Source organism: Oncorhynchus mykiss, unplaced genomic scaffold (assembly GCF_057628025.1).
Source record: "Oncorhynchus mykiss isolate SJ-2025 unplaced genomic scaffold, ASM5762802v1 scaffold96, whole genome shotgun sequence".
NCBI classification, from domain to species: domain Eukaryota; kingdom Metazoa; phylum Chordata; class Actinopteri; order Salmoniformes; family Salmonidae; genus Oncorhynchus; species Oncorhynchus mykiss.
The window spans coordinates 642,501-657,659 of NW_028322095.1; the positions used below are offsets into that span (position 1 = coordinate 642,501).

Genomic DNA, 15,159 nt, shown 5'->3' on the forward strand with positions numbered 1-15,159 from the left:
GTACACAGGCATGGAACTGTGAAAGACCGAGACAGACATGGTTTATGGGTCATACTGTACACAGGCATGGGAACTGTGAAAGACAGAGACAGACATTAATATATATATATATATATAGATTAATATATATATTAATATAGCCACTTGACCAAGTAGTGGAAAAATAACACTTCACTTTCTGACCCAAAACAGCTATAGCAGATTTCTGTGAGTAAATTACTGAGTTTTCACTCTGTCTGCCTTCTCAGTTTCCACCCTCACCTTGCCATGTAATAAGTCTCACCAAGTTGACTTCGTCACCTTCACTAGTACCTCACTGTCTGTCCCCATAGATACTGTAGTACAGTGACTAGTACCTCACTGTCTGTCTCCTTAGATACTGTAGTATAGTGACTTGTACCTCACTGTCTGTCCTCATACCTCACTGTCTGTCCTCATAGATACTGTAGTATAGTGACTAGAACCTCACTGTCTGTCCTCATAGATACTGTAGTATAGTGACTAGAACCTCACTGTCTGTCCTCATAGATACTGTAGTACAGTGACTAGTACCTCACTGTCTGTCCTCATACCTCACTGTCTGTCCTCATAGATACTGTAGTACAGTGACTAGTACCTCACTGTCTGTCCTCATAGATACTGTAGTACAGTGACTAGTACTTCACTGTCTGTCCTCATAGATACTGTAGTGTAGTGACTAGTACCTCACTGTCTGTCCTCATAGATGGGGCGGCAGGTAGCATAGTGGTTAGAGCGTTGGACTTGTAACCGAAAGGTTGCAAGATCTAAATCCCCGAGCTGACAAGGTAAAAGTCTGTTGTTCTGCCCCTGAACAAGGCTGTTAACCCACTGTTCCCCTCAACAAGGCTGTTAACCCACTGTTCCCCTGAACAAGGCAGTTAACCCACTGTTCCCCTGAACAAGGCTGTTAACCCACTGTTCCCCTGAACAAGGCAGTTAACCCACTGTTCCCCTGAACAAGGCAGTTAACCCACTGTTCCCCTGAACAAGGCAGTTAACCCACTGTTCCCCTGAACAAGGCAGTTAACCCACTGTTCCTCTGAACAAGGCAGTTAACCCACTGTTCCCCTGAACAAGGCAGTTAACCCACTGTTCCCCTGAACAAGGCAGTTAACCCACTGTTCCTCTGAACAAGGCAGTTAACCCACTGTTCCTCTGAACAAGGCAGTTAACCCACTGTTCCCCTGAACAAGGCAGTTAACCCACTGTTCCCCTGAACAAGGCAGTTTAACCCACTGTTCCCCTGAACAAGGCAGTTAACCCACTGTTCCCCTGAACAAGGCAGTTAACCCACTGTTCCCCTGAACAAGGCAGTTAACCCACTGTTCCCCTGAACAAGGCAGTTAACCCACTGTTCCCCTGAACAAGGCAGTTAACCCACTGTTCCCCTGAACAAGGCAGTTAACCCACTGTTCCCCTGAACAAGGCAGTTTAACCCACTGTTCCCCTGAACAAGGCAGTTAACCCACTGTTCCCCTGAACAAGGCAGTTAACCCACTGTTCCCCTGAACAAGGCAGTTAACCCACTGTTCCCCAGTAGGCCGTCATTGTAAACAAGAATTAGTTCTTAACTGACTTGCCTGGTTAAATAAAATAAATAGATACTGTAGTACAGAGACTACTCTCTCTCCTGACTGAACAGTATGACCAAATAGCCGTGGCCAATCGCTTCAGCCACAGGAGCCCCCTCCCTCTTCCTCCCTCCCCCTCCGTCCCTCTCTATCTCTTTCCCTCCCCCTCTTCTCCCTCCCCAGAGTGCTGTCTGTTTCTCCTGTTGAAACCTTTTCTCTGGGTCTCAGCTTTACATGTATTACTTCATCCAGGCAGGTAGAAGTCCTGTCCTACTTCTGCATACTAAACAGTGCTCGGGTTACATCACAAATGGCACACTAACCCCTATACAGTACACTACTGTAGGGCACGATATAGGGAATATGGTGTGATTTGGGACACAGGCACTATCTCCTCGTTGGTTGTTTCACCCCGTGATGTTCTCTAGTGTAATGAATGTTAAATGTGAGGATGTACTCACACTGCCTTTACACTGGCTGTGTTACCCCTCTCTCTGACTAAACACTGGCTGTGTTACCCCTCTCTCTGCCTTTACACTGGCTGTGTTACCCCTCTCTCTGATTAAACACTGGCTGTGTTACCCCTCTCTCTGCCTTTACACTGGCTGTGTTACCCCTCTCTCTGATTAAACACTGGCTGTGTTACCCCTCTCTCTGCCTTTACACTGGCTGTGTTACCCCTCTCTCTGATTAAACACTGGCTGTGTTACCCCTCTCTCTGCCTTTACACTGGCTGTGTTACCCCTCTCTCTGATTAAACACTGGCTGTGTTACCCCTCTCTCTGATTAAACACTGGCTGTGTTACCCCTCTCTCTGCCTTTACACTGGCTGTGTTACCCCTCTCTCTGATTAAACACTGGCTGTGTTACCCCTCTCTCTGCCTTTACACTGGCTGTGTTACCCCTCTCTCTGATTAAACACTGGCTGTGTTACCCCTCTCTCTGATTAAACACTGGCTGTGTTACCCCTCTCTCTGATTAAACACTGGCTGTGTTACCCCTCTCTCTGCCTTTACACTGGCTGTGTTACCCCTCTCTCTGACTAAACACTGGCTGTGTTACCCCTCTCTCTGATTAAACACTGGCGGTGTTACCCCTCTCTCTGATTAAACACTGGCTGTGTTACCCCTCTCTCTGACTAAACACTGGCTGTGTTACCCCTCTCTCTGATTAAACACTGGCTGTGTTACCCCTCTCTCTGACTAAACACTGGCTGTGTTACCCCTCTCTGACTAAACACTGGCTGTGTTACCCCTCTCTCTGCCTTTACACTGGCTGTGTTACCTCTCTCTCTGCCTTTACACTGGCTGTGTTACCCCTCTCTGACTAAACACTGGCTGTGTTACCCCTCTCTCTGATTAAACACTGGCTGTGTTACCCCTCTCTCTGATTAAACACTGGCTGTGTTACCCCTCTCTCTGATTAAACACTGGCTGTGTTACCCCTCTCTCTGATTAAACACTGGCTGTGTTACCCCTCTCTCTGATTAAACACTGGCTGTGTTACCCCTCTCTCTGCCTTTACACTGGCTGTGTTACCCCTCTCTCTGATTAAACACTGGCTGTGTTACCCCTCTCTCTGATTAAACACTGGCTGTGTTACCCCTCTCTCTGCCTTTACACTGGCTGTGTTACCCCTCTCTCTGATTAAACACTGGCTGTGTTACCCCTCTCTCTGACTAAACACTGGCTGTGTTACCCCTCTCTCTGATTAAACACTGGCGGTGTTACCCCTCTCTCTGACTAAACACTGGCTGTGTTACCCCTCTCTCTGACTAAACACTGGCTGTGTTACCCCTCTCTCTGACTAAACACTGGCTGTGTTACCCCTCTCTCTGATTAAACACTGGCTGTGTTACCCCTCTCTCTGACTAAACACTGGCTGTGTTACCCCTCTCTCTGATTAAACACTGGCGGTGTTACCCCTCTCTCTGACTAAACACTGGCTGTGTTACCCCTCTCTCTGACTAAACACTGGCTGTGTTACCCCTCTCTCTGACTAAACACTGGCTGTGTTACCCCTCTCTCTGACTAAACACTGGCTGTGTTACCCCTCTCTCTGACTAAACACTGGCTGTGTTACCCCTCTCTCTGACTAAACACTGGCTGTGTTACCCCTCTCTCTGATTAAACACTGGCTGTGTTACCCCTCTCTGACTAAACACTGGCTGTGTTACCCCTCTCTCTGACTAAACACTGGCTGTGTTACCCCTCTCTGACTAAACACTGGCTGTGTTACCCCTCTCTGATTAAACACTGGCTGTGTTACCCCTCTCTCTGACTAAACACTGGCTGTGTTACCCCTCTCTGATTAAACACTGGCTGTGTTACCCCTCTCTCTGACTAAACACTGGCTGTGTTACCCCTCTGACTAAACACTGGCTGTGTTACCCCTCTCTCTGACTAAACACTGGCTGTGTTACCTCTCTCTGACTAAACACTGGCTGTGTTACCCCTCTCTCTGACTAAACACTGGCTGTGTTACCCCTCTCTCTGACTAAACACTGGCTGTGTTACCCCTCTCTCTGATTAAACACTGGCTGTGTTACCCCTCTCTCTGACTAAACACTGGCTGTGTTACCCCTCTCTCTGACTAAACACTGGCTGTGTTACCTCTCTCCGACTAAACACTGGCTGTGTTACCCCTCTCTCTGATTAAACACTGGCGGTGTTACCCCTCTCTCTGACTAAACACTGGCTGTGTTACCCCTCTCTCTGACTAAACACTGGCTGTGTTACCCCTCTCTCTGACTAAACACTGGCTGTGTTACCCCTCTCTCTGACTAAACACTGGCTGTGTTACCCCTCTCTCTGACTAAACACTAGCTGTGTTACCCCTCTCTCTGACTAAACACTGGCGGTGTTACCCCTCTCTCTGACTAAACACTGGCTGTGTTACCCCTCTCTCTGACTAAACACTGGCGCTGTGGGGTCGCTCATGGGTGTCTCGCTGTAGGGTCGCTCCTGAATGTGGCGCTGTAGGACATTGCGGTATATTCCTAGTTCTGGAGCGCTGCAGTGTGTGTGGGCTTCAGAGGAGGCTGGTGGGAGGAGCAATAGGACGGCAGGCTCATTGTAATGGCTGGAATGGAATCAGTGGAATGGTATCAAACACATCCAACACATGGAAACAACGTTTGACTCCGTTCCATTGATTCCATTAAATTTGTTGAATCAGGTGTTAATGTGCTTTACTGGGGAGACAGCTTACTTCCGGCTCTCCAGTGGTCTCTAGAACCAGACAGCTTACTTCCGGCTCTCCGGTGGTCTCTGGGACCAGACAGCTTACTTCCGGCTCTCCGGTGGTCTCTAGAACCAGACAGCTTACTTCCGGCTCTCCGGTGGTCTCTAGAACCAGACAGCTTACTTCCGGCTCTCCAGTGGTCTCTAGAACCAGACAGCTTACTTCCGGCTCTCCAGTGGTCTCTAGAACCAGACAGCTTACTTCCGGCTCTCCGGTGATCTCTGGGACCAGACAGCTTACTTCCGGCTCTCCAGTGGTCTCTAGAACCAGACAGCTTACTTCCGGCTCTCCAGTGGTCTCTAGAACCAGACAGCTTACTTCCGGCTCTCCGGTGGTCTCTAGAACCAGACAGCTTACTTCCGGCTCTCTGGTGGTCTCTAGAACCAGACAGCTTACTTCCGGCTCTCTGGTGGTCTCTAGAACCAGACAGCTTACTTACGGCTCTCCGGTGATCTCTGGGACCAGACAGCTTACTTCCGGCTCTCTGGTGGTCTCTAGAACCAGACAGCTTACTTACGGCTCTCCGGTGATCTCTGGGACCAGACAGCTTACTTACGGCTCTCCGGTGGTCCCTAGAATCAGACAGCTTACTTCCGGCTCTCTGGTGGTCTCTAGAACCAGACAGCTTACTTACGGCTCTCCGGTGATCTCTGGGACCAGACAGCTTACTTACGGCTCTCCGGTGGTCCCTAGAACCAGACAGCTTACTTCCGGCTCTCTGGTGGTCTCTAGAACCAGACAGCTTACTTACGGCTCTCCGGTGATCTCTGGGACCAGACAGCTTACTTACGGCTCTCCGGTGGTCCCTAGAACCAGACAGCTTACTTCCGGCTCTCCGGTGATCTCTGGGACCAGACAGCTTACTTCCGGCTCTCCAGTGGTCTCTAGAACCAGACAGCTTACTTCCGGCTCTCCAGTGGTCTCTAGAACCAGACAGCTTACTTCCGGCTCTCCGGTGGTCTCTAGAACCAGACAGCTTACTTCCGGCTCTCCGGTGGTCCCTAGAATCAGACAGCTTGCTTCCGGCTCTCTGGTGGTCTCTAGAACCAGACAGCTTACTTCCGGCTCTCCGGTGATCTCTGGGACCAGACAGCTTACTTACGGCTCTCCGGTGGTCTCTAGAATCAGACAGCTTGCTTCCGGCTCTCCGGTGGTCTCTGGGACCAGACAGCTTACTAAGCTACAAGGTCAGGGATATCCTAGACTAGCTCTCCAGAGGCAGGATGCTGGATCAGGATAAAAAAAAATATGTTATATAGTATCATATAGTAATTGATTGATTGATTGATTGATTATTTTGGTCTTATTATGGCCGCCTGCTATAGAAGTTTGTGTTAATGTCAATGTCCTCTCCTCCTCCAGGTCAACCAATGAGATCAAGAACCTGCAGTACCTACGTCGGGCCAGCGAGCCTCGTGAGATGCTGTTCGAGGACCGGACGCGGGCCCACGCTGACCACATCGGACAGGGCTTCGAGAGGCAGACCACCGCCGCTGTAGGGGTGCTCAAGGCCGTGCGCTGTGGAGAGAGGTGGGTGGTTTTAACACCCGGATATATGATCATGTATTATCTTTAGATATTATTGAGGCTGTATTTAGTATCCAACAATCGTCCAACTAATCCGTTACAAGACCGCTGCATAATCTGATTGGAAATAAATGGTTATAATCTCTCTGTCTCTGTAGCGCGGAGCCCCCTCGCGTTACCAAAGACGTGATCTGTTTCCATGCTGGAGACTTCCCTAATGTAGTCCAGAGGTTACAACTGGACCTGCACGAACCACCTCTGTCCCAGGTGAGCTGCACCTGTCTTCTACCTCGTTTCTATTAGTTAAGATGGCAGCGGAGACCATGGCTGCTGTTTCATGGGCTCTTAAACAACTGGGCTATTTTGTTTGTTTTTTTCTTGCATTTTTTTGTAACTTATTCTGTCTCTTATGACTGAAAGCTTCTGGAAAACAGAACAGCGATTACTCACTTCGAACTTGATGAAGAACATTTCTTTAATGAGTCGGATGACTTGTGTAGATGCCTGGTGGAGATTAGAGGTTGACCGATTATGATTTTTCAACACGAATACCAGTTATTGGAGGACCAAAAAAGCTGGTACCGATTAATCGGACGATTTATTTATATATAAAAATATTATTTATTTATGTATTATTTATTTGTAATAATTCAATAAAATCAATTTAGTCTTAAATAAATTAAACATGTTCAATTTGGTTTAAATAATGCAAAAACAAAGTGTTGGAGAAGAAAATAAAAGTGCAATATTTGCCCAGATTGATTGTTTTTTTAAAGTTTAATGCTAGCTAGCAACTTACCTTGGCTCCTTGCTGCACTCAGGTAGTCAGCCTGCCACGCAGTCTCCTCGTGGATTCCAATGTAATCGGCCATAATCGGTGTCCAAAAATGCCGATTACCGATTGTTATGAAAACTTGAAATCGGCCTTAATTAATCGGCCTTTCCGATGAATCAGTCGACCTCTAGTGAAGATGCCTTCTGAGGATCTGCCTTTGCCATCCGCCATCCGTACTACTGGCCAACATACAATCGCTGGATAATAAATAGGATGAACTAAAAAGCACGTAAATCCTACCAGGAGGACATTAAAAACTGTAATATCTTATGTTTCACTGAGTTGTGGCTGAACGACATGAACGACATGAATAACATACAGCTGGTGGGTTATACACTATCAGCGGGATAGAACAACAGCCTCTGGTAACAATGTATATTTGTAAACAATACCTAAGGCACAATATCTAAGGAAGTCTTGATGTTTTGCTTGCCTGAAGTAGAGTATCTCATGATAAGCTGTAGACCACACTATCTACCTAGAGAGTTTTATCTGTATTTTTCGTAGCTGTTTACATACCACCACAGAACGATGCTAGCACTAAGACTGCACTCAATGAGCTGTATACCGCCATAAGCAAACAGGAAAACGCTCAACCAGAGGCGGCGCTCCTAGTGGCCGGGGACTTTAATGCAGGAAAATTTAAATCCGTTTGACCAAATTTCTATCAGCATGTTAAACGTTCAACTAGAGGGTAAAAAAAACTCTAGACCACCTTTTCTCCACACACAGAGACGCGTTCAAAGCTCTCCCTCGCCCTCCATTTGGCAAATCTGACCATAATTCTATCCTCCTGATTCCTGCTTACAAGCGAAAATGAAAGCAGGAAGCACCAGTGACTCGGTCAATAAAAAAGTGGTTAGATGAAGCAGATCCTAAACTACAGGACTGTTTTGCTAACACAGACTGGAATATGTTCCTGGATTCTTCCGATGGCATTGAGGACACCACATCAGTCACTGGTTTCATTAATAAGTGCATCGATGACGTTATCCCTACAGTGACTGTACGCACATACCACAACCAGAAGACTCTAACCCGGAACCTTATAAGTAATCCCGCTATGCCCTCTGACGAACCATCAAACAGGCAAAGCATCAATACAGGACTAAGATCGAATCGTACTACGCCAGCTCCGACTCTCGTTGGATGAGGGCTTGCAAACTATTACAGACTACAAAGGGAAGCACAGACACGAGCTGCCCAGTAACACGAGCCTACCAGACAAGCTAAATTACTTCTATACTCGCTTCAACGCAAGTAACACTGAAACATGCATGAGAGCATCAGCTGTTCCAGACGATTGTGTGATCACGCTTTCCGCAGCCGATGTGAGTAAGACCTTTAAACAGATCAACATTCACAAGGCCGCAGGGCCAGACGGATTACCAGGACGTGTACTCCGAGCTTGCGCTGACCAACTGTCAAGTGTCTTCACTGACATTTTCAACCTCTCCCTGTCTGAGTCTGTTTCAAGCAGACCACCATAGTCCCTGTGCCCAAGAACACTAAGGTAACCTGCCAAAATGACTACCGATCCGTAGCACTCACCAGAAACCCTAGAACCACTCCAATTTGCATACCGCCCCAACAGATCCACAGATGATGCAATCTCTATTGCACTCCACACTGCCCTTTCCCACCTGGACAAAAGGAACACCTATGTGAGAATGCTATTCATTCTGTGTTCAACACCATAGTGCCCTCAAAGCTCATCACTAAGCTAAGGACCCTGGGTCTAAACACCTCCCTCTGCAACTGGATCCTGGACTTCCTGACGGGCCACCCCAAGGTGGTAAGGGTAGGTAACAACACATCCGTCACGCTGATCCTCAACACGGGAGCCACTCAGGGGTGCGTTCTCAGTCCCCTCCTGTACTCCCTGTTCACTCATGACTGCACGGGTCAGGCACGACTCCAACTCCATCATTAAGTTTGCTGATGACACATCAGTGGTAGGCCTGATCACCAACAACCATGAGACAGCACATAGGGAGGAGGTAAGAGACCTGGCCATGTGGTGCCAGGACAAAAACCTCTCCCTCAATGTGATCAAGACTAAAGAGATGATTGTGGACTACAGGAAAAGGAGAATCGGGAGCATCCTGACTGGTTACATCACTGCCTGGTACGGCAACTACTCGGCCTCCGATCGCAAGGCATCACAGAGGGTGGCGCGTACGGCCCAGTACATCACTGAGGCCAAGCTTTCTGCCATCCAGGATCTCTATACCAGGCGGTGTCAGAGGAAGGCCCTAAAACATGTCAGACTCTGGCCACCCTAGTCATAGACTGTTCTCTCTGCCACTACACGGCAAGCGGTACCGGAGCGCCAAGTCTAGGTCCAAGAGGCTTCTAAACAGCTTCTACCCCCAAGCCATAAGACTACTGGACAGCTAATCAAATGTCTACCCAGACTACTTGCTTGCCCCCCCCCCCTCCTTCTTTTACGCTGCTGCTACTCTGTGGTCTATGCACTTTAATAACTCTACCCTAATGTACATATTACCTCAATTACCTCGACTAACCGGTGCCCCGGTAGATTGACTCTGTACCGCTACCCCTTGTATATTGCCTCGCTACTGTTATTTTACTGCTGCTCTTTAATTATTAGTTACTTTTATTTCTTATTTTTCTTAACTGCATTGTTGGTTCAGGGCTTGTAAGTAAGCATTTCACTGTAAGATCTACACCTGTTGTATTTAGCTCATGTGACAAAACATTTGATTTGATATTGCATGAAACAAGGTAGCTTATCCACAGCCCTATGCACTGTACTGCCACCCTCTGGCTAGATGTGGCACTACACTGTGCTGTCTCCAACAGAGACCCTCCAGGAAGGTTCAAGGCTTGTCCTACATTAAAGTGATCCTCCAGGAGGGTTCAGGGCCTACATTAAAGTGATCCTCCAGGAGGGTTCAGGGCCTGTCCTACATTAAAGTAATCCTCCAGGAGGGTTCAGGGCCTACATTAAAGTGATCCTCCAGGAGGGTTCAGGGCCTGTCCTACATTAAAGTGATCCTCCAGGAGGGTTCAGGGCCTACATTAAAGTGATCCTCCAGGAGGGTTCAGGGCCTACATTAAAGTGATCCTCCAGGAGGGTTCAGGGCCTGTCCTACATTAAAGTGATCCTCCAGGAGGGTTCAGGGCCTACATTAAAGTGATCCTCCAGGAGGGTTCAGGGCCTACATTAAAGTGATCCTCCAGGAGGGTTCAGGGCCTACATTAAAGTGATCCTCCAGGAGGGCTCAGGGCCTACATTAAAGTTATCCTCCAGGAGGGTTCAGGGCCTACATTAAAGTGATCCTCCAGGAGGGTTCAGGGCCTACATTAAAGTGATCCTCCAGGAGGGCTCAGGGCCTACATTAAAGTGATCCTCCAGGAGGGTTCAGGGCCTACATTAAAGTGATCCTCCAGGAGGGTTCAGGTCCTACATTAAAGTGATCCTCCAGGAGGGTTCAGGGCCTACATTAAAGTGATCCTCCAGGAGGGTTCAGGGCCTGTCCTACATTAAAGTGATCCTCCAGGAGGGTTCAGGGCCTGTCCTACATTAAAGTGATCCTCCAGGAGGGTTCAGGGCCTGTCCTACATTAAAGTGATCCTCCAGGAGGGTTCAGGTCCTGTCCTACATTAAAGTGATCCTCCAGGATGGTTCAGGGCCTACATTAAAGTGATCCTCCAGGAGGGTTCAGGTCCTGTCCTACATTAAAGTGATCCTCCAGGAGGGTTCAGGTCTTACATTAAAGTGATCCTCCAGGAGGGTTCAGGTCTTACATTAACCAGGTAAATGTCATCTATGTAATCCCTAAAGTAATGATTTATCATGACAGGGCCAGAAACAATGACTAGTAATGCTGCATACTCCAGGAAAGGTTCATATCTCACCTTTACGGTAAAAACAGTTTTAAATGGCTGAGGTGGCGGCACTTGTGATGACACAAGTTCAAGTACACAGTACAAATATAACGTATTTATACAACAAATATAACATATTTCCTATTCAACAAAACTATGAATAAGGCTTGTAATATATATATGCTTTCTAAATATAGTATAATCAAATGATAAAAATGACTAAGATTTCACCTTCCTTATAACTGTGAAAAACATGTTTGTATGTTTTAGTGTTGGAGAAAATGAGCATGTTTTCTCTCTTGATCAAACCTTCTGCCTCCATCCATGTGAACGTCTCAGAGCTCCTAGCTTGGCTTCCTGAACTCGCTAGGAACTCTCCTTTCAACTCATATTACTATTGTCATTCTATGACAAAGTTTTTTTGTTTGTTTCAAATCTATGAATTATTTTAGATTACTGGCTATAAATCCCTCCAGGGGGGCTCAGGGCCTGTCCTCCATTAAAGAGACCCTCCAGGGGGGCTCAGGGCCTGTCCTCCATTAAAGAGACCCTCCAGGGGGGCTCAGGGCCTGTCCTCCATTAAAGAGACCCTCCAGGAGGGCTCAGGGCCTGTCCTCCATTAAAGAGACCCTCCAGGAGTGCTCAGGGCCTGTCCTCCATTAAAGAGACCCTCCAGGAGGGCTCAGGGCCTGTCCTCCATTAAAGAGACCCTCCAGGAGTGCTCAGGGCCTGTCCTCCATTAAAGAGACCCTCCAGGAGTGCTCAGGGCTTGTCCTCCATTAAAGAGACCCTCCAGGAGGTCTCAGGGCCTGTCCTCCATTAGTGTCTCTTAAGCTGCCGTTTTGTTTTAGTTAGGAGCAGCTGAGAGGTGATTTCACAGCATCCTTCTGCGTTTGCTTTACACATGTTCAACCCAGAGCTGGATCCTTCAGCACTAGTGATTCAACTACTCCCCTGGTTTAGAACAATATGGGAACAGCTCAGTGGATCTTCTCCTCCAGTACACTGTCTTAACTCTCTCTCTCTCTCTCTCTCCCTCAGTGTGTGCAGTGGGTGGACGACGCTAAGCTGAACCAGCTGAGACGCGAGGGGATCCGCTACGCCCGTATCCAGCTGTACGACAACGACATCTACTACATCCCTCGTAGTGTGGTTCATCAGTTCAAGACGGTCTCTGCTGTCTGCAGCCTGGCATGGCACATCCGCTTAAAACAATACCACCAAGAGCCTCCGGCCGAGGAGGAGAGGAAGGTGGACGTGTCGACGCTACGAGTCAAACAGGAGCAGTTTGGGGATGCCTTGATGGGAGGGACCACAGCTCCTCTCACGGACCCCAAACCCCCCACAGACAGAGACACTGCCCACCCGGAGGTCAAAGTGGAACCTCAACCTGCGGATATAAGGCTGCCCAAGCCCTCTGTCACCTCACCCATCGCCCCCCTACCAACTCCCATCACCCCCCTAACTCCCTCCAAATCCTCTTTCCAGGACACCAAGCCCAAATCACATCACCATCATCCCCACTACTACCACCACCACCATCACTCAGAATTATATCAAACCACTACCACACACTCTTCCTTGTCTTCCTCACTCAAACCCTCCCCCACCTCCACCCCCCCATCCTCTCCCAAACCCAGTCCGTCATCCTCTTGTACCCCCTCTCCCAAATCTAGTCCCACTTCTACACACTCTCCCCCCTTCAAACCCAGCCCGGCTTCCACTCGTACCCCCAGTCCCTCTCCCCCCTTCAAACCCAGCCCGGCTTCCACTCGTACCCCCAGTCCCTCTCCCCCCTTCAAACCCAGCCCGGCTTCCACTCGTACCCCCTGTCCCTCTCCCTCACGCAAACCCTGCCACACCCCTGTCCTTACCCACACCCCTACCCATATCCCTATCCTTACCCACACCCCTACCCCTATCCCTATCCTTACCCACACCCCTACCCTTACCCACACCCCTACCCATACCCCTACCCTTACCCACACCCCTGTCCTTAACCACACCCCTATCCTTACCCACACCCCTACCCATATCCCTATCCTTACCCACACCCCTATCCTTACCCACACCCTTACCCACACCCTTACCCATACCCTTACCCATACCCCTGTCCTTACCCACACCCCTATCCCCTTTTTGACGCCCTCCCCTGCACCCCTTCTATCTTCTTCAAGCCTGGCCTCCAGCCACACAGAGAGCAGGACCCCTACACCCCAGGTCCGGGCCCAACCCCAGCCCAGACCGGACAAACCCCAGGACAAAGACACTTCTCTTTACACAAAGGCCCCAGTCACCCCCCCGGAAACACGGCCTCCTGGCCCCCCGCACCGCTCCTCCCTCTCCTTTAAACACCACCTGCATGAGCAGCACCAGAAAGACTGTTTCTACTGATCTTTGTACATAGTGTTTTAAAATGGCTCTTCGGGGTTCTGTTTTAATCCCATCTAAAGGAAGGAGAAGACAGACATTAAACCATGATATCAGCACGGTGTGTGATGTATTCTAAGGGACACGTAAAGCTCTGTTGGGCCTGCATCCTAAATGGTGCCCTATTCCCTATATAGGGATCTACTTTGTGACCAGGGCCCATAGGAGAGAGATCTGATCAAAAGTAGTGCACTAGATTGGACATAGGGTACCCTTTAGGATGCACACTTGCTCTGTTCTGTTACCGAATGAATACATTGCAAATGTAACATTCCTCAGTGCCTGTCCATAACTGTGTAGCCTGGTCCCAGATCAGTTTGTATTGTCTTGTCTCCTTGTTGACCGTACAGTAGGAGTTGGCTTGGCAAGAACGCATAAACTGATCTGGGACTCAGGCTAATATCTGTGAACTGTCAAAGCACTTAGGGCCAGAAGCACTGGTACTCTGCAGGTCTGACAAACATACAGGTTCTTAAATAATATATTTTAGTTTTAGGTTATAGATGGATTATTATTAGAGCTGACATTAACATATATATATTTTTTGTAAGATGATGAGACATTATTTTAAAGGCTTTACTCCAGGCTTTTTTCTGTTCCCCCTCAGAGGCTTATTTATATCAAGGAAGCTTTTTAGTTTTCATAATTTTCTGTTCGATTTTAATTGTCAGCACTGTAGTGTAAATAACTTTTTGTAAGGAGAAAAACTTGTAGTGTGATTTCTACATAAATATGGAGCTCTTAATAAAGGTTAACGTTACGAGTGATGTTGTTTGATCATGGGGCTACAGTGGTGATCATGGGGCTACATTGGACACCAGATGGAGCTCTTGAATGTATCGAGAGGTCCTGTTCTACAGGCAGTTAGATTTGGGTCATTTTAGGTGAAAATTGAAAAAAAGGTTAATGTTATGAGTGATGTTTGATCATGGGGCTCCAACAGACACACAGTAGATCAATGGTTCATATCTGACATCATGGCCTTTTAGGTTCCAACTTCAACTGATATCATTGTGCAATAGAGACGTGTTGGGCTCAAGTCAAGAAGTGTGTATATTTGGGATTCAACTTGCCACTCATCTGAAACAGGCAATTTATTTCTGCACAACAATCTCCAATAAGATGAATGTCTGCGTGGAGACAGTTCAGTGTGTGATCTGCAGGATTACCTTTCTGGCCTCTGCTACTTCTGTCTGTGTGTGTTATGCAAGCCGCCCACACACTGCACTCAGCGGCGATGAGCTCAGCAGTTCTGGTATGTGAGATTATAGCCGTGGCGCGCTGGGAAATGAAACACAGAAGAGCTGCTGATCAGAATGTGCAGTAGCAGTACAAGCCCAACAGAGACCTCGCTAGAAGCTATGACAGACTGCCCTGGCCCCACATGGTTTGAATGTCAGATTAGTGTGATGGGCGAGCCTCAAACTCTTGGTCCAGTCACAGGGTGTGTCCCAAACGGCACCCTGTTTTCTATAGTGCACTACTGTTGACCAGAGCCCTATGGGGCTATCCAAAGAGGGTGTGGCATACAGAAGGACCTGAGGAGAGGGGTTGGGAGGCAGCCCAATGGGAGAGTGTAGCCCTGACACACAGACCGTGGAGGAAGATGTTTATGCATGTGTGTGTGAATGTCAGGACAAATGTGTCCTTTAAAAAAAAGGGCAGGCACGGAGAACA

The 15,159-nt window shown here is 48.2% G+C and overlaps 1 protein-coding gene across 1 annotated transcript in view; it reads left to right on the forward strand.

Moving 5' to 3' along the window:
* LOC149970075 (lysine-specific demethylase RSBN1L-like) overlaps nucleotides 1-14,242 on the forward strand; it is an 87,536-nt gene extending 73,294 nt beyond the window's left edge. The window contains exons 6-8 of the mRNA XM_090228664.1: nucleotides 6,198-6,365; nucleotides 6,521-6,629; nucleotides 12,094-14,242. Coding sequence (XP_090084790.1) covers nucleotides 6,198-6,365; nucleotides 6,521-6,629; nucleotides 12,094-13,446 — 1,630 coding nt within the window. The 3' untranslated portion in view covers nucleotides 13,447-14,242. The remainder of the gene's footprint in view (nucleotides 1-6,197; nucleotides 6,366-6,520; nucleotides 6,630-12,093) is intronic.
* The last annotated feature ends 917 nt before the right edge of the window (nucleotides 14,243-15,159 follow it).